Consider the following 19,776-nt stretch of genomic DNA (forward strand, 5'->3'; position numbering starts at 1 on the left):
AGCTGACGCAGGACCTGAACGGCTGGAGGCCACTGTGACTGGAGAGCAATGCCGTGCAGGAAAGGTGGGTCTCATCTGATCTTGCTGGGCCAGTCTGGAGGCGACTCCGGAGCCTGCAGAGGTCTTGTCAGGGGAGGCTGCCTGTTGGAAGCAAGCCTGTCTGAGTCCAGTTCTGGTTCCAGCCCTTGCTTGCTGTGGGAGGATGGGCAGATCATCTCTACCCTCTGGCCTCCGCTTCCTCGTCTGTGCTGGAGAAGATGATCTCCGCGCTGCTTCCAGCACTAACAACCGAAATGACTCAACGCAGAAGAATCCAGACGTATTGAGTCTTTAAAACAGATACATTTTTCTCATGTACAGAAAAAGAGTCTTTAAGATAGAGAATTAAAAACCCTGAATAGAAAACTCGATGAGATTGTCTGATGTATCAACACATCCCAATAGATTGCTCACAGGACAGTGGGAGTTTGGCTGCAAAACCTCTCTGAGCCCACGTGTTACCATCGATGAAACGGGGCCTGCGTGATCTCGTCTTCGCTTCCGCAGCATCTTGTACCTCCCACCCCGTACACAGCAGGTAAAATGGGGCATCAGCTCAGACACCACAATCTGGGTTCTGAGCCACGTCCTCCACTCACATGCTGCTCTGCACAGTTTAGCTGCCGTGCTCGTTCTCCCAGCTCCATCCCCTCCTCTTTCAGACTTGGCTCCAGGCCCTGTTTCCCCAGCGGTGTTCCTGGCCCCTCTCAGCAATGCTTCTGGCTACCCAGCCCCATTAGGCTATCCCAGCCTCGTCTAGATCAGCGAGGGGGATCCATAAGCTGGAGCCTTCCCAAGCAGCTTCAGTTGCCAACAGCTAGAAACCCCACGCTCTGCTATAGAGGTAGGTAAGCGACTGATCAAGGCAGTCATTACCTTTGAACACTTGCCAAAAGTTTTCCAAGGTGGCAGCATTGCACTGTTCATCAAATGCCAGGGTTGGGGCCATCAGGCTCCAGCCTTCCTTTTCCTCTCTCCTGGGCTTTGACCTCTCTGAGTTTCAACTGTTCATCCATAAAAAAAGAAAAAACCTACCTCATGGCTTTGCTGTAAGTGCAAGAGAACACAGGGACCTCAGGCTTGGCACGTAGAAAGAGCTCAGTATTTATGGAATAGACGCATAAGTAAATGAATGAATCAAAGACTGTCCCAGTTTATATTTGCAGCTGTGATGATGTGACACCAATACACCAGTTGAAAAATAAAAATTCTCCCAAACAACTATCATTTAAAATGAATTTTATATTTGAATCTACTGGAGACTAGGTTGAGGTTTAGCTGGCTGTCTGGACTCTGTACACAGAACAAGTGGGTAGAGGAAACCTTTGTGGATTCAGTCTTGCTGTGGAAAACCCCCTTGAATTAATTAGAAGCCTAAACCATGGATCATTTTTGAAGAAGTACAGCTTCATCTGCCTGGGGATATAGTGCAACTCTAGCTAAATTAACATCGGATGCCCAGCAACGGCCACGTAGAGGGACAGGATTGGAATGATGGGTCACTTGCCCAGCAAATATTTTCATGTAAATTGCTTGGTCCAAGTTCTTGAAACCGTGAACTTCTTATTGAGCCTATGTTATAAATAGTCTTCAACAACATCTGTTTCTTTCGGTGCACAGTCAGTTTAGCTGACGTACTGATTTCTAATCAGTAACATCAGAATTCATGATTTTTCTGAAGGGATAAAAAAAGAAGGCAACCTAATCTTTGTGTCACTGCGGGATTTGCTTGTTGGGAGCTCCAAAGAGACCCACTGCCAGTAGTAATATAATAGGCAACGATCTATCTAGTGCTTAATCTATGGAAGAGCTTTATGGAAATTATCTCACCACAGTCACATGAGTTACGTATTGTTATGATTCCCATTTTATTTTATTTAATTATTTTTTGGCTGCATCGCACAGCATGTGGGATCTTACTTCCCCAACCGGGGATGGAACCCCTGCTTTGGAAGCGCGGGGTCTTGACCACTGGGCCGCTAGGGCAGTCCCTGTTTCCTATTTTAAAGATGGCAAAACTGAGCACAGAGAAGTTAAACGATTTGCTAAAGTTTATACATCAGGCGGGTGGTGGAGTGGCGTTCACAGGGCAGCGGTCACGACCCCATCCTCCCTCCGAGGCGAGCGTGTCCCAGAGACAGATGAAGGAATTCACATACACGTGCATTTAGCCATCTGTGGCGGGAAGTGGAAAGCTGGTCCCTTGCTGGATGTCCGGCTTGGAAGAAGACAGCATGAAGAGAATGAGGCTGATCAGCGCAAACACATGCAGACAGTGGTAAGACTGCTGTTGGGGTCCCGTCAGAGTGGTGCCTCCAGGAAAGGGCGTCTTGACTAAGAAATATGGACACTCTGGATTCCGTGGTGCCCGGCCTCCGGGCCTGTCCCCTGTGCCTGGGGACTCTATCATTAAAAGAGACAGAGCACTAGGTCCTGGGCTGGAAGCTGAAAAGTCTGTGTATTCATTCACTCTCTTCCCCAGTGGCAGTGGCAGCCTCTGGTGCCCGTGGTGTCCAGGACAGCAGTGAGTGATGAGACAGGTGTCAACGACGATGCTCAGTGTTCAGCAGCCGTGGTAGTGGTGGTCCAGGGGCCAGTGGTGGCAGCAACAGGTGAGGCTGCAGAGCTGCCCGAGGGAGTGGTCCCTGGAGGGCATTTCACTGCTGAAATGTACACAACCGAACACGGAGCACTGAACATTCCCCACCTTCAAAGTCCTTACCCTTAAGGGACTCCGCCACTGTGGTTGGCCATCCTGTCTCCCTCCTTCGCCTCTCTCCTTAGGAGTGAGCCCCCGACTCTCTCGTTCTCTTTGTCAGGGTTTTTTGCTATGTTTGCTCACCTGTTGAAGACTTGCTTGGGACCTTTCTTCATTCCCAACTGGCTCATCCAAGATATTTTGCTTGAAAAGATTCTCTTCCCTAGAAAAATTCTCTTTTGATTTTGTGATGGAGGGGAGGGAAGGGGGCGAGGGTAGGCAAAGGTTCTTGTTTCGTATCCCTTTAATCCTCAACTTTACGGAAATCTAGTGTTAATAAACACAAAAGCAGTCATTTTCAAGCTTTTTCCCCCCAGTAGATTTATTTTTTCAAACAATATCTTATGCAGAATCTCAAGCTATGAAACATACTCACTTTAAAAACCTGAGTTGAAACTCACACAACACAAAATCAACCATTTTAAAGTGAGTAACTGAGTGGCATTTGATACGTTCACAATACTGGTATCTGTCTCTCTGGATTTACCTATTCTGGACATTTCATGTCAATAGAATCACACAGTATGTGACCTTTTGTGTCTGGCTTCTTTCACTTAACATATTTTCAAGGTTCATCCAAGTTGTAGTATGTCTCAGAATCTCACTGCTTTTTATGGCTGAATAATATTCCATTGTATGGATAGATCACAATTTGCTTATCCGTTGTCTGCCGAAACATACACACTTCTGTTCTATTTGAACTAGAAGTGGGGCACTGAGATCCCCCTCCACGTCCAACGTTCCCCTCCAAGGAGCCCCTGACACTCCTCTGAGCTTGGTAGGACATCTGGTCTCCAAGAAACCTTTGATGAAGTGCTAACTTTTTTCCCTGGAGGGCTGCACCGTGTGGCAGGCCTCTGCAGAATGAATGAAAGTCTCGGCCACTACAAAAAATATATGTATATATATAGAAATGGACTGCATTCGTGAGAAAGAGTGGCTAATTGTTAATGACTGGAAACCAGAGAGGAAGGAGGCTGCTGACAGAAGGGTCTTTGGTGGCTGCCTTTCTTCAGTCCCACCTGAGAGCCGCAGGGCCTCCTCCACCTGGATGGGCAGGTCTGCCTACCAGCGAGCTGGGCAAGCCTGCTGCTTTTTACAACTTCACTTGCTGAAACTCAAGCCACGCCTGGGTAAGTACATTCTGCACATGCCACACCATAAACAGGTGCCAGACTGCTGCGTCATCATGTTTCCACAAGTTTTCTTGGTCTTTCCGTATTATTTACGGCAGAATTTTCCCAGGTGCAAGCAGGAAGCCCTTGGAGCATTTTCCTCCTCTCTAGAAAGAAAGGTTTGTCTCCTGCTCTAAAGCATAAGGACAAGCGAGTGACTCATGGCACCCCTGCTCCGGGAGCAGGACAGTCCTGCTCCCCTAGGTGCGGCCAGTCAGATCACAGAGGCCGGTTTTAGTTTGTATAAGCCTTTTCTGAAAGGAGCCCCGCTAATGTACTAACAGGAAAATCCTCTGCATGAAAGGCCCTGGCCTCGATGGGCTGGGAAATGCTGATTGCACGTTTGTGTATTCACTGCGGCTCTGCCCTGGCGCTGCCCAGGTATGATGTGCAGCTGATTTGTGTCAGCGTCGTGGGTGGAGACTGGGCTGTTTTCTCAACTCGTTGAGGTGGGTCTGGGCCTCTGCTTAGACCTTGCTCGCTTCTGAATGGTGGAGGAGAAAGTCCAGTTGCTGACACACAGACTTTCCAGGGGCCTCGGCCTCCAAAGTCACAGACCGTCCCTGACTGTAAGTAGATGGCAGAGTCCTACAGAGCGGTACTTCCTCTCCGGTCTTGAGGAAGCCGGAGGAGGGCAGTTCTAAAGGTTACCAGGAGAGAGTTTTCAATGCAGCCAGGCCTTCCCTCTGGGGTTTTGAAATTTACAGTGAGCCAGAAGTAGTTTTAAAAGCCAGTTTAAAAATCTAGTTCAAGTGTTCTGATTCTTAAGAAAATTATTGAATTTTATTTGGTGAATGAGTTTCAAAAATTAATGTTACATCGAATCACATGTATTTCCAGCTGCGTGTGGTTCAGCCTGGCTGGTACAAGGAAGTTATGATAATGGATGAGGGCACAATGATTGTAACACTCAACATTATTTCCTAATGAGGCATAATTTTGCAAATGAACAGAAAAAATAAACTGAAGTGATTGATTTTAAATAAATGAAAATTTTTACATTCTGTAAGTGAGTATATGATTCCTTTTTTTTTTTTTGGCCATCTTATAAACAGCAAACGGCAGAAAGGATTGAACAATTGCAACTTTTTGATTAAAGGGTTAGGAGGGAGAGAATTGATCACTACAGTGACTTCACTCATAATTTTCTCAGTTTGGGGGCATTTTAATTAGGCCCGTTCAAAATACTTATATTTTATTTTCCCGTGACTGTTGATTACACGTAGTACATGGTAGCTACTCACTCAATTTTGGTTGAATGGCTAAACAAATCAATGGACACATTTTATTTTGAGTTAAGTCCATCACTGAAGTTTTCTGAGGAAATGCTATGATGACAGCCATCCTGCTGGGAAGAAATCTCGAATCAGAAGGCAGGAGACTGGGTTCTGTTTCCAACTCTGGCCTCCCCAAACTGGGTCTTTGGCAAGTCCCTGGCCTTCTCTGCAGCCTCAGTTTCCCCACCGGATTACACTGGTAATCTCTAAGGCTCCAGCTCGAAAAGTCTGTAATTTATTTTATTTATTTATTTATTTATTGAAGTATAGTTGATTTACAATGTTGTGGTAATTACTGCTGTACAACAAAGTGCTTCAGTTATACATATATATATATATTCTTTTCTAAAATATGCTTTTCCATTACGGTTTATCATAGGATACTGAATATGGTTCCCTGTGCTATACAGCAGGGCCTTGTTGTTTATCCACTCTATATATAATAGCTTATATCTGCTGACCTCATCCGCCCACTCCATCCCTCCCCCAACCCCCTCCCCCTTGGCAACCACCAGTCTGTTCTCTATGTCCATGATTCTGTGTCTGTTTCATAGATGGGTTCATCTGTGGCATATTTTAGGTTCCACATATAAGTGATATCATATGGTATTTGTCTTTTTCTGACTTACTTCACTTAGTATGATAATCTCTAGTTGTATCCATGTTGCTGCACATGGCATTATTTTGTTCTTTTCTATGGCTGAGTAGTACTCCTTTCTGCATATGTATCACATCTTCTTTATCCATTCATCTGTCGATGGACATTTAGGTAGCTTCCATGTCTTGGCTATTGTGAATAGCACTGCAATGAACATAGGGGTGCATGTATCGAAAAGTCTATTATTTTATTTATTTATTTTATATTTTGGCCACGCTGTGTGGCATGCGGGAATATTAGTTCCCCGACCCGGGATGGAACCTGTGCCCCCTACATTGGAAGCGCAGAGTCTTAACCCCTGGACTGCCAGGGAAGTCCCTGAGAAGTCTGTGGTTTATAAGCTTTCTGTAACTTAGTTTCTCCACCTAGATCAAGTGAACAAAGAGTCCTGATCCTGCTGTGCTATGGGGTCTCGTGGAACTCTGTTGGCGATGTCAGCAGATGTCTTGGGTTTCTCTGTGGGCTGTGTGGGAAACATCCTCATTATGATGACGATTAATAAACAACGTCACTAAGTAAGCCCAATGAAATGACGCTGGGTGTCCAGACAGCAAGCCGCTTTACATGATTATGTATTCCTTGTCTGGCTACAGCTACACATTTTCCTCAGCAAGAAAAACATGCCGCCTTCATTGAAATATGTGCAGAAGTGAAACTGATTTGATGAAACAAGTGTTTAGAGAAAAAAATATGAAAACCACATGTTTTTGAAGAGCAGTGGATTTCACACCTCCTAACATTGGACACCCAGCTCTGCTGTCCTCGACAGTGGGCAGCCAGCCACACTCTGGATTTCCAAACCGAACACAATTAGAAACAGAAAACACTCCAACAGCGGTGCTCCTCAAGCTGTCCTTGGCAAACGGGCCCCTTTAGTCACTCCGTTTGTAGGTATACATATACGTGCACATTGGCGTTAGGTCAGAGGCTCAGCAACAAACTCGTCTTACAGAAGTGTCTGCCAACCCAAGGGAATAAAGACTGGGAATAAAACACCAGCCTGTACTGCTGGGTGGCACGTCGCAAAGGAAAACCCTTCAAAAGCAATTTTCCATGTTGTGACTGCAGAGATAAACACTTCCCATCATCTGGCTTTTGAGTTTGGGGAAATGAGCAGGTGGAAAAATCCTCAGATCTTCTTCAATTTTACAGATGTATATACCCTTTTGTTTCTTCCAGTCACCACTGATCAAGTCCGAAGGGACGCTGGGCACCCTGAATCACCATGGGCAACGAGAACAGCACCTCGGGCAACCAGGTGGGTGTCACGGGGCTTCCCCTTAACCTACACGGGTCTCTTGAGTGACATTGACTAGACTTCTTTTTCAGCATCTCCTCTCTGCCCAGGAAGGAGTGAACTAAAACTCAGATTGTGGCTAGATACATGTGGGCATATTCGTATCCATGTAGGCATTTTTCATTCCATTTTCAGAATTCTCATATTAAGTCTAGCCCTAATTTTATTTTATTTTTTAATTTATTTTAATTTTATTTTTGGCCATGTTGTGTCTTTGTTGCTGCGCGCAGACTTTCTCTAGTTGCGGCAAGCAGGGGCTACTCTTCGTTGCGGTGCGTCGGCTTCTCATTGTAGTGGCTTCTCTTGTTGCAGAGCACGGGCTCTAGGCGCGTGGGCTTCAGTAGTTGTGGCACACGGGCTCAGTAGTTGTGGCTCACAGGCTTAGTTGCCCTGCGGCGTGTGGGATCTTCCTGGACCAGGGCTCGAGCCCGTGTCCCCTACATTGGTAGGAGGATTCTTAACCACTGTGCCACCAGAGAAGCCCCCTAATTTTATAAACTATTTTATAGACTATAAACTATATATAAAAACTAGTTTTAATTCTTGTCCTATGCTTTTGAAATTGACATATGAGAGTTCCGCACATTTTTCCTGGATTGTGCTCCCCACTCCATCTGCTTACCTACATGGATACATACCCTTTCCCCCCAAAAAAGTCATGGGCCTGAAAAAGTGGTTTTAAAAATCTATAAGTGTTGAGCAGATTAAATGTGAACTATCATTTCCACGTTAGGTAAGTTTTTCACAATTGAGGAATAGGCTTTTCTTGATTGTGTGTAATACTGGGATATTCAAATAAATTCAAATTTTATAGTTACCCATTTTAAGTTTGAGAGTTGCAATTCAATGTGCTGGAGAACAAAATTAGGGAAACACTTTCCCATTGATCTGAGACACAGTGGAAATTTTGGATTAATGGTATTGAGTTCTTTGAATGAGAAAATTGGACCTAAAGCCAGCCTAAGGCAATTCCTTTTCCCTCTGCTTTTTTCTTCTCCACAATCTTCTTTCCTCCCGCAGGAAAACAGGAATCATCAAAAGAAAAGATGGCAAAGTCCAATCTTTAGGGGCAGACAAGAAACAGTAATTGTGTTAAACAACTGGGTGAGAAAGTGTAAGGAGAGGTGGGAACCGTGGCACACAGAGGTGTCCTGTCCCACTGTCTAAAGGAGGCAGTCACCATCAACACCAGCTGGTGGTTGCCAAGTAGAAATGTGGGTCCAGTGTTACAAGACCTTTCCATTTCTTCAAGAGAAGTCAGAAACCCATATTTTTATTTCCAAAACTCTTAAAGTTTTTAAAATTAAACTTTTTATGTTGAGATAATGGTTAGATTGGCATGTTGTTGGAAGAAATAATACAGAGAGATCCCACATACCCTTTACCTAGTTTCCCCCAGGGGAAACATTTTGCAAAACTAGAGTACAAAATCACAACCCACATACTGACATTGACACAGTCAAGATACAGAACATTTCCAGAGACAGTATTCCTTTTGTTGCCCTTACAGCCACACCCACCTCCCTCCGGTGCCCCGTTCCCAACCCCTGGCAATTTCTAATTTGTTCTCTATCACCATAGAGATGAGATAGAGAATGTTATACCATGTTATATAAATGCCATCGTGCAGTAGGTGACCTTCTGGAATTGGCTTTTCTCACTCAGCATGATTTCCTCGAGATTCATCCAGATTGTTGCACGTGTCAATAGTTCATTCCTTTCTATTGCTGAGTAGTGTTCCCCAGCATAGATGTACTGCAGTTCATTGAACCATTCACTCAGTGAAGGACATCTGGGTTGTTTCCAGTTTGGGGCTATTACAAATATAACTGTTATGGACACTTGTGTACAGGTTTTTTTGTGAACATAAGTTTTCATTTCTCTGACATAAAGCCCAAGAGTGTAGTTGCTGGATCTTATGGTAGTTGCATGTGTAGTTTTATAAGAACTGCCAGACTGTTTGCTAGAATCCCTGTACCATTTTACATTCCCACCAGCAGTGCATGAGGGACCCAGCTTCTCTGCATTCTGGTTCTCATTTGGTACTGTCACTATTTGGTGTTGCCATTCTGATGTGTGTGTTGTGACGTCTCATTATGGTTTTAGTTTGCATTTCCCTGATGATTAATGATGTTGAACATCTTTCACATGCTTATTGCCATCCGTATATTCGCTTTGGTGAAATATCTGTGCGTGTCTTTGGCTCATTTTCTAACTGGATTTTTCTTACTGTTGATCTTGAGAATTTTTATATAGTCTAGATACTAATCCTTTGTCAAATTGTGGTCTGCAAGTATTTTCTCCCTTTGGTAGCTTGTCTTTTCATCCTCTTAACAGGGTCTTTTACAGAAAAGTTTCTACCAGGTACAATATATCAGTTTTTCTTTTTATAGATAGTGCTTTTTGTATCTTCCCTAAGTTGAGAACTCCTACCTGAATACAGACAATAAAATAGGTTATATTTTCTCTCTATTACCTATACTAAACCACACTGTCCAGAATTGAAGGCCGGTTTATTTAGGATAGATGCACAGAAATCGAATTGGCACATCAAATGGATGGTAAGTATTTTTGAAAGGCTCTTGCTATATATCTATATCTATATACGAAACGCATTTCAGAAAGGTGATGACAATTTGTATGTCTCTCATCAGGATATGAGAGCCCATCTCACTATATCCTTTCAAGCAATGGATATTTTGGTGTCTCAGATCTTTATTGATTAGAAAGGTAAAAATACTTAAAGATTTAAAAACTCTCGCCCTACTATACCTTACGCCCATTTCTCATCTCCTGCCAGCTCCCAGCCCTAGCCTCCCTCCCCAGACTGCCCCTCCCCACTCCTGGAGCAGACAGGAGAGGTTTTCCCGGACCACAATTTTTCACATCTCCAACTTCAGCCAAACGTGACCCAGTGGGGCATCACGGGGGTGCCTTTAGGATTCCAGAATCAGAACAAGGTTTGCCTTCCTCGGGGAAACAAATAGAAATGAAGCACAAGTACATTTGGCTGTAGGACTCAGGGTCCCCCACGGGGCTGAGGCTCCAAACCTGTCTTTCCACGTCTCCCGGATATCTCTGCCTGGATGACCCGCAGTCACCCTGAGCTCTTCAAACCTGAGCTCAACTGATCCTCTCCTTCTGTATTCCCCCTCTTGGGTACCAGGCCCTATCCTACCATTCAAGACAGAAACCTGGGGGTCACCTCTAACTCCACCCATTCCCATTCTCCATATTTAATAAATCACTCTATGATTGATTGATTGATTAATGGACTGGCCATTTAACTTTCCAAATTTCGGTTTAATCAGGACTGTTTTCAATTGTGAGAGACAGAAGTCCATCTCCAATGGCCACAAGCAGAGAAGGGGCTCGTCTGGTTTATAGAATTGAGAAGTCCGCGGAGAGGGTTTAGCTGTAGTAAGTCACTGAGTCCAAAGGGTCAAAAGATGACGCTGGAGATCTCTCCTCCTTGGATGTCACTCTGCTTTCCTCCATGATGCCCTAGTCCTTAGAGAGGTGCCCCAGGCCCACAGGCAGCTCCACGCTTCTTCCAGCTAATGGCCCGGCCTCTGATTAGCTCTCTCTAAGGAATCTGATGGGCCCTGATCTGTCATGTGCCCTCTCTTGAATCAATCACTGTGTCCCCAAATGTGGGACACTTTGATTAGCCAGCCTGAGCCACATCCCCATACCTATAGGGGAAAGGTGGGCCCTGGGTGATGACGGTCCCATCAGTATGGCTTTAGAGCACTTTCTCAAAAGACAAAAATGTAGCACATATCCATGAAGTTTTTTCTTACAGCTTTTTTCCTCCACATCCCCATTGTCACAACCCTATTACCCCACACCTGGCTCACTTGCAGACACCTGCAAACTAGTTTCTCTGACTCCACCCCCTCCCCCATCCCGCCCACACTCCCAGCCCTCTCTCTCAGAAGCTTTTTCTCTGCGAAGATGCACTTGGAGGTGCCTGCAACCTGCCTACAAGTGAACTCTTGGAAGGAAAGGTGCAGGTCTGAATGAACCTCTGTTCACAGATTAAGGACCAGGTGTTGAGAACCAGCCATGTCACTGGTGCAAAGGATGAGAGACAAGCCTGCCGAGTCCGGGCCCTTGCCTCCTTCATACACCCTCGGGCTTCAGGTTTCTCTCCCTCTGTTGTCTGATTTCCCCTGGGTAGCCGTGGGGGAGGTAGGAGCCCCCCCAGCAGGTTGGGCTCTCGCTCTGGTACTCGGGGGGGATACAGTTCACTGTGGCCTGTCCTAACAGCAAGACACTTTGCTTTCAGCAAGAGGACTCCGGCTTGAATAACATCATCCTTTGGCCTCCAAACCCTGAACCTCTGCAGGTACTGGGAGACGTGCTGTGCGTGGCTTGCTGTCAGCCCCCTTCCTACCTCCTAGATGGTTGCAGGCTTTTGGCATGTGTGCTGTGTTCGTTTGCATTTTTAGTTTTTCTCCTCTTCCTCCTTCTCCCACCGCCTCCTCCCAGCCACCTCAAATAAGTGATAAAACACAGTAGAAATCTTCAATATATGTTTGGATTTTTAAAACTAACATTTTGGCGTGTCTACCCAAGACCTGGCTCGTTTGATATGCTTTGAGATGCTGAATAAGGCTTATGTGCTCAAGGTAACGCAGCTGCTAATACTTACCTTTCCAAACATTTCTACTTTGATTTCCTTTGTCCTGGACGGAAGCTGAGCATGGGATGGCGCCCCCCCCCCCGCCCCCGCCGTTGCCACCAGTGGGCAAAACTGATCTGTCGTAAGGAAGACTGATTCCCCAAGTGCTGCCAGTGTCGTTGTGCATAACACAGCTGGCTGTGAGTCCCCTAGTTTTAGCCCTGCTCAAAGTGTTTGCTGTCGGCTGGACAGGAGGGCAAATTGGGAGCTATGCATCCCTTTCATGGAGATGTTTCCTGGAGACAACGTCAAGGTTGGTGTGTGCTGTGGGTGTGGTCAGGGTGAGGCAATAAAATGTGACTTGCTGTGAAATCCTGGCACACCCAGGAGGAAGAGGAGTGTTAGTCACCCACGATGTGTTCCTCGCCTTAAGGAAAGAGCGGCTCCACCCCAAGGGTGGCTGCCAGAAGGTCTGCTTGGTGCTGTTGATGAAAATACTCAAAACAATCAATAATAAGAATAGAAAAGAGTTTTATTTGAGCCAAACTGAGGACTATAGCCCAGAAGCCAGCTTCTTAGATTACTCTGAGAAAGTATTCCGGAGAGTTTTCAGCAGAGGAATGATATGAACTGAGGGGGTTGTGATTGCTTTGTTGAGAACAGTCTTTAGGGGGCAGAGGGCAGAGGCAGAGGAGGGACATTAGTTAAGATGCTATTTAGAAGTCAAAAGATAGATGATTATGGCTTGGAATGAGGTGGCAGGGAAGGGGGTTACTGGACTGGGGATATATTTTGAAGGCAGAGAGAAGAGGCTTAATGATGGATTGAATTTGGTGGTAGGGAAAAGAGCAGACTCAAGAATGAACCCTAGGTGTTGGGCCTGAGCCACTGAGTAGATGGGAATGTCATTTCCTGAGATGGGGAGGATTGGAGGAGGGGAAATTTAAGGGGAAGGGGGAGAATCAAAGGTTCTGGTTCGGTCATAAAATCTGAATGCCTATTGGGAGCTGCAATGAAGAGATCTAATAGGTAGTTAGATACACAACAGGTGGGACTTGAGATGTATATTTGAGTCATCAGCACAGGTATTTAAACCCACGTGACTGGATGAGACCACCTGGGAGAGAGTAAGAGAGTTGGAAAAGGGGACCCAGTTCTAATTCCTGAGATGCTCCAACATTTAGACATAAGCCCAGGGGGAAGTGTGGGAAAATCTTTGAAGAAGTTGGAGATGGCTGAAGACAAGGGAAAGTGAGGGACCTAAGAGATCATGAGAGTATCAAGAAACAGTGTACAGTGGCATCAGATGCTCCTGGGCTATAAGGAGCAGACACCTGTCCACCGATGTGACAATATGGCAGCCTTTGGTGACCAGGAAAACTTAATATTTCCCTGCAGGCCCCTGACAAGCACAGTTGCAGTGGAATAACAGTGACGCGGGTTGCATGGGGAAGGAATGATGAGGGAAATGGAGATAAGGAAGTAGAGAGAGGTGTGTACATCATCCAAGAAGTTTTCCTAAGAAAGGGAGCAGAATATTGGGACAGTAGCTAGTGGAGAGAGTTGCATGGAAGCTTTAATTAAAGACTGAAGATACTAGATGCCTGCATGGTGATGGGCTTGAGGGAGAGAGGCAGGGAATCATTGGAAGGCGGAAGAGAGAAGGGTCAACTGAAGGAAGGCTGACCTTGAACGTTTGCGAGGGAATGGGATTGGAGCAGAAGTGGGCTTAGAGGAGAGACATTTCCACCACTGTGGACTGGGGGAGGGAAGACAGAAGCTGATACCCCTCAGAATCGAGGGGGGGAGGGGGAGGAGCTGAGGGAGCTCTCTTCCCATGGCTGATAAGGATGCAGAGAAAGGGGTGCGTGTGTGCGGGGGTGGAAATGAGGTCAGATGAGGAAGGGGGTGTACTAAGCATGGAAGTTGGGGGGATAACAGGTACTTGGGGAGACTGGGCCCTGAAACCAGGGTACGAGGCATGGTAGGACCTCTCATCATAGTCTCTTGGCAGTGGGCCAGCAAATTAGCTTTAATGATTTTTGCTTTTGAAATTTTTTGGCAGCAACTGATTTGTCGAATTAATTAATGACCAATTTTACCTTAAGAAGTCAAGTTTACTAACATCACAATAGTCCTATATCTGGATCCTGCTGACAAGTCACAGTTATTTCTACTTTCATCAGCACAAACTCTATTTAAACGGAAATTTAGTGGCGTGGCCTTGGTTTCTTGTCTGTATTGCCAAGGGAAGAGGAGTCATTGAGGGGGAAATTCACACACGCAGGCTGGACCAACTCCATCCATTTATTGAAGGTTCCTTAGCGACTGAGGCCTTTTGACCTCAGACCCACCCCCTCGTGGATGCCTGTTGCTGCATGCTGGGTCCTACTTGTTACTCCTGCTGCTTCCCTCCACTGACTGACTCACTGAGGTCTCCTGGCAGGCAGGCTTCTCTCAGGGAGCACAGAGCAGCCTCAGTTACTAGAATGCACAGTGGTGACTTACAGCCAAACCCCAGGCCTTTCCTTCCTGGTGATTTCTCTTCCTGAAGGCATCATATATGTCGGCTGCAAATGAGAAGAAAGTCTTATGTGTAACCAAGGCTGTGGAGGGTGACTGGCTTGGGCATGGGAGGGCACAGTCCAGTGAGAGGTCAGTAGACGAGCACTGAGCCAAGGGGAGCCTGAGCTGTCTCTGGGAGTGTCAGGGTCCTAGCTTGTGTGCCCTCTTTGGAACAGAGGTGGAGGTGACATAGTAATGAGAGGTTTCATGAGCCCTTTCTGGGGTTTCATGCATCGTGACTTGCATGGATTTATGGTGAAATAAGGGACGTGTCAGCCCACATCCCCATCCTGAAAGTGGGCATGACAGTGGTTCAGTGTTCTTGCCTGAGTGCTCAGTTCTGGGTAGCCGTCCAGAGGGCACCTGAGCTCTGAGCACATGGATTCCAGAGCACAAGGGCAACACCTATCCTTCGGTGGCCGCTTTACCACCTCTGAACTTCCCCTTGGCCATTGGGTTGTCATGATACCCGTTTACGGCTCTGACAGTGTGGAGAGGGAAAGAAAGACAGTCAATCCTATTACTATAATGGCCTGACTTTAAAATACATGATCATTAAAAAAAACTCTTTTAAAGCAATTCCATTGTCTTGATGTTTCTGTAGTTTGAGTCCCGGGGTGGGGCGGGGAGGATTTTCAACTATTGAAAGTGTGGTCAATGCTGTGAAGCAAGAAGACAGACGCAAAGACATCTGACGTAGCACTTGGTGTCCGAGAAGGCGCTTTGGGGGAGCTGAAGGACGAGCAGGAAACCAGAGGGAGAACCAGATGACTGAGGGCAGGTCACTGGGTGCGGCGCCCCCTGCAGCTCGGACCTCATCAGGGCAGGTCTTTCTGGTTCCGGCTCAGTGTTAAAGAGAGAGCTGGGCCTGAGGTTCGTCCCTGAAGGCGACCTCAGCACTGTGGTTTCAGACTGTGGACTTCTCTGACATCCAAGAGACAGAGGACCAGAAGGACAAGGGAATCTGTTCTGAGTGAGCCGTCCCTGGGCATGTTTCTGCAGGATGAGGTCTGTAGAAAACCTTAGGCACTGTGTGATTTCATTTTGCTTCTAGATAAACGTCCCCTAAATATGTGCATAGGTTGTTTAAATCTACAGATGCTTGGGGTCCCAAGTTCAGCTTGGCGGTGTTTCTCTATTTCCTGAGGAACCCGAGGAACTCAGCATTACGACAGCCTCAGACCAGTGCCGGCAGAAACAGCATCCTCTAATATTCTACAGGCAGTAGGTGGGCACCTGGGATGATTTAACTGTATTTAATGAGAAAGAAATTGAACAAAGACAATTAAACAGCATGAACTCAACGCTGATGACAGTGGGGAGAGCTCTTTTATTATGACGTCTGATGGCGCAGCCCGGAGGGTTGATGCTAATTTTCGCTGGAGTGATTATCGAAGTTTGTGAACTGCCTGGCTCCACGTCTGGCCAGACGCATCTTCTGAAGAATCTGATTAACTATGTTAGCTTTAAGCTGAGATGGGCACTGGGGCTCTTGGTTAAGGAGTTTCGAATCGGTTTCTTCTCTATCATCATAATAACTAGAATACGTGAGTGTCCACTGTGATCTAGCCTTGCGTTTTGTGCTTCACAGGTATTATTTTATTTAACCTTCAAATCAACCTTGTAAATATGATTCCCCATTTTCCAGATATGATACTAGAAGGCTAATGGCTGAATAAACACTAAAGCTTGGCTTTGAACCCACTACACCTAGCTTCCTGCACCCTTATTCTTTTTCCTTTTTTTAACATCTTTATTGGACTATAATTGCTTTACAATGTTGTGTTAGTTTCTGCTGTATAACAAAGTGAATCAGCTATACGTATACCTATATCCCCATATCCCCTCCCTCTTCCTGCGCCCTTATTCTTGAATCAAGCCTCATGCTGCTTTAGCATGAAAATGAATAGTTGTAGAAAAATTCTACAGGAGCAAAAAATAAGGTTTATATCTGCATTTCAAGAGCAATCAAGTAAAAGAAATCACAGGATGTTACAGGCCGTCCTGACAACCCGTACTCTTTGAACAGAGACTCTGCTCCATTTGGACAGTTTTTTGCCATATTGACAAATTGCTTTAATCGCCCACTGAGGCAGGCAGGCCAGGGGTTGGGGTCCCCATTTTATAGACAAAGAAATAGGCTACAGGAATTCCCTGGTGGTCCAGTGGTTGGTACTTGGCGCTTTCACGGCTGTGGTCTGGGTTCAATCCCTGGTCAGGGAACTGAGATCCCGCAAGATACGAGGCGCGGCCAAAAGAAAACAAAAACAAAAAAAAAGAAAGAAAAAATAAATAAGTAGGCTCCAAAAGGTGAAATGATTTGGGTTTTCTGAACTTATCCAGCCCTCTTTAAACCATATTGCTTCTAAAATATTAAATACATACAGGATGTTAATATTAAGAGTGGTCTTGAAGTCTCAGAGGTTTTCCTTTCCCCACAAACTCCAGACGTCAGAACTTGTCAACTCTGGCATCTCTGAGGTTCCTGGGTCCTTTGAGGGTAATTCCTACCACTTTCAATGCCGATGCTTTTGAGGAAGGGAAGGTAGATATCATTTATTGAATGTTATCTCTCATTCATTCACTAAACTCTAAGTTCCATGAGGGTAGGAACCATGACTCTTTTATTCTAATTAAACCTTTTATTTGGGAATATTTTCAGATTTAGAGAAAAGTTGCAAAGATAGTCCAGAGAATTCCCCTACTCCTCCCCCAGCTTCCCCTAAAGTTAGTATCTTATACCATGTCTTTTAAAATCTTCTGTGTCAACCTAAAGCCTAGACCAAGCCCTTCCTGAACATGAGGCAGCATCACCCAAACCCCAGTGCAAACTCAATTCTCTTATTTTCTCCATCTTCTAAAGGAAGAGTGGGGCTTCAAACCCAGCTCTCACTGACTCCAAAGCTTGTTCATTTTTCCTACCACGTCATACCACCTTACGTGAGAAACCGTTCCATTTGGGGAAGCCTAAAATTCCACCTTGGAGCCTCCCCCTTCTGGGCCTGACAAAGCGCCTGTGAGGAGAGCTCGGGAGGTGAAGAAATGTTTGGGATGATCTAGCAGAACTGGCCTAAGCATTTGCCTTCCCTTGGCAGGGAGGGTGGGCAGCCCACTGGCCCAAGCACAGAACATGTGTTCGTCCTCCATGTTTGGCAGCCTGGTAGTTGTTTCTGAAATCCGACTCCTAATGCCATGGGGATGACCTTTGGTCTACTTCCCATCATTCACCTGCAGTCACACTGCTCCCAAGAAGCTCATTCCAAGAGTGGGCGACTTGGCAAGACACTCTGGGCCTGATCTAACCATGTTCATTAAATCTCTTTATTGGCATGACTGGTAAGCAGTGGTCTAGAGAGGTGGGGCACATTTAAGAGGTAAGGTCTGGGGAATTTTTCTTTTTTAATGAGGAAACACTGTAGCTCTTGATAAAGTGTATTTTCCAGGACTGGAAAGTTGCTGCAACTGTTTGAAAATTGCTTTAAAATAAACCCAGAGCTCTGGAGTATTCCTGAGCCAAAGAAAGACTGTTTGTTTACTCAAGCAGTGGCAGCAAAGGAAAGATTTGAAGAAGCGGTTTGAAGAGTCAGTTTGTCACGTGGAGGACGGCCGATTTTTTTTTCCAGGCTGCTATTTAGCAGTGCAAGGGGTAACTTTAGAAATGTATGCTATTTGTAGTGACACCTGTTGACACAGCAGACCCCTTGGGATCCTGTAAACAACAGGGCTTAGTACTGTTGCTAGGATGGGGAAACTGGACAGGGGTTGGCTGGGTGGGGGGGGTGGGGGGGGTGGGGGAGGTGTGGGGTGGGGGGGTGGGGGGGTGGGGGTGTGGGGTGTGGGGTGGGGGTGTGGGGGTGGGGTGTGGGGGGTGTGGGGGGGTGTGGGGTGTGGGTGGGGTGGGGTGTGGGGGGTGAGGGTGGGGGTGGGGGTGGGGGGTGTGGGCGTGTGGGGGTGGGTGTGGGGGTGGGGCGGTGGGGGTGGGGGTGGGGGTGTGGGGGGTGTGGGTGGGGGTGGGGGTGGGGGTTTGGGGTGGGGGTGGGGGGGTGCGGGGTGGACTCTAAGACACTGTAGGAAATGTGGCGGAAGCAAGAGCTCCAAGGACTGAGTGTGCTTCCCTCGATTTGCAAGAGTGGCTACCAGAGTAAACGGGAATAATCTACTTTTCATACATTCAACAAGTATTTCTAGAATGCCTGTCTGTGCCAGGGCTATTCTAGGCATTGACTCTAGGCCTCTGTATCACATTGTTCATAAACGTCCAGTTGTTTTAGTTCCTCTGAGCATGGCAGGAAGATGGCAGGAATCACAGGCAACTATTTCCACTGCTTGGTGAGGCAGCATAAAGTAGGGAGGGGTCAAGGGCACAGATTCTAGAGCCAAACCGTCTGGGTCCAAGTCCTGGCTTCACCACTTCCAAGCTGTGTGATTTCGGGCAAGTGGCTTAACCTCTCTGTGCTGTGATCTTATCAGTAAAATAGGATTGTTGTAAGAATTGAAGGAGTTTAGAAATATGTTAAACACTTAAAAGAACAGGACAGATTTCCCCGGCTACCTGCTATCTGAAAGTAGAGCATTCTTAGGAAACCTTTTGTAAGCTGAAATGGCTTAAAGCAAGGAAGCGATTACCTTAGGACATTTCTTGCTAATGGATGCACAGAATAAATTGAATAAAGCACAGACGCTCACAGGCACATTTCAAAGCTATGGCGACTTGATGCTGTGATGCTGAGTGTGGTTCCCGGGGAAGGAGCTTGGCGGGGCCCCTCTTGCTGCTGCTGGGGGTTCTCGCTGCCTCCGTACCGGCTTTGCTGCAAAACAAACACTGAACGCTGTTTTTGCTTTTTGCCTCTTTTCATAAAAGCAAAAATCCTCTTGGGATCTCTTTTGGTTAGCGAAAACAGGTACAGGTCTTTTGTAATAAAAAAATTACATAAAGCAAACATGAAAAGCAGCGGTTACCTGTACGTGGCACATAGAAAGTGTTTACAGTGATAAGTTTGCTACTATTGTTATACCAGAAAATGTGCTATGTAGGCGTTGGGTGTCATTATTACTGTGCAAAGAGTATTGGACTTCAAGGCCGGAGACCTGGCCAAGCCACTTAACCTTCTGTTTCTCATCTGAAAAAATGGAAAGCATTATTTTACCTGCCTGTCTAGCACACAGGGATTTTGTAAGACTCAGAGGATGTGAAATAACTTTGCAAAGTGCAGCGTGCCATTCCCATGGGTAGTGCTATTGCCTTTATTTTGACTCCATCCAGGGATGTTTTTGCTGGAGAGAACTGCAGATTAGCTCTTTATTAGAAGGAGAGGTGGCCCTGAAAAGTGAGAAAGGTCTATCCTATTTCGTTCTTCAAAGACAAATCTGAGCCCTTGTT

At 46.1% G+C, this 19,776-nt stretch overlaps 1 protein-coding gene across 11 annotated transcripts in view; it reads left to right on the plus strand.

Annotated features, from left to right (window-relative positions):
- TACC2 (transforming acidic coiled-coil containing protein 2) overlaps window positions 1–19,776 on the plus strand; it is a 205,148-nt gene that overhangs the window by 17,752 nt on the left and 167,620 nt on the right. For 9 of the 11 annotated variants that reach the window (XM_082673176.1, XM_082673182.1, XM_082673184.1 and 6 more), the window contains 2 exons: window positions 7,087–7,165; window positions 11,496–11,555. In XM_082673176.1, the coding sequence (XP_082529302.1) occupies window positions 7,133–7,165; window positions 11,496–11,555 (93 nt within the window). In that variant the 5' untranslated portion in view covers window positions 7,087–7,132. The remainder of the gene's footprint in view (window positions 1–7,086; window positions 7,166–11,495; window positions 11,556–19,776) is intronic. The other 2 variants (XM_082673181.1, XM_082673178.1) reach the window with 1 other exon arrangement.

Source organism: Grampus griseus (genome assembly GCF_964374135.1).
Source record: "Grampus griseus genome assembly, chromosome: 16".
Lineage (NCBI taxonomy): Eukaryota > Metazoa > Chordata > Mammalia > Artiodactyla > Delphinidae > Grampus > Grampus griseus.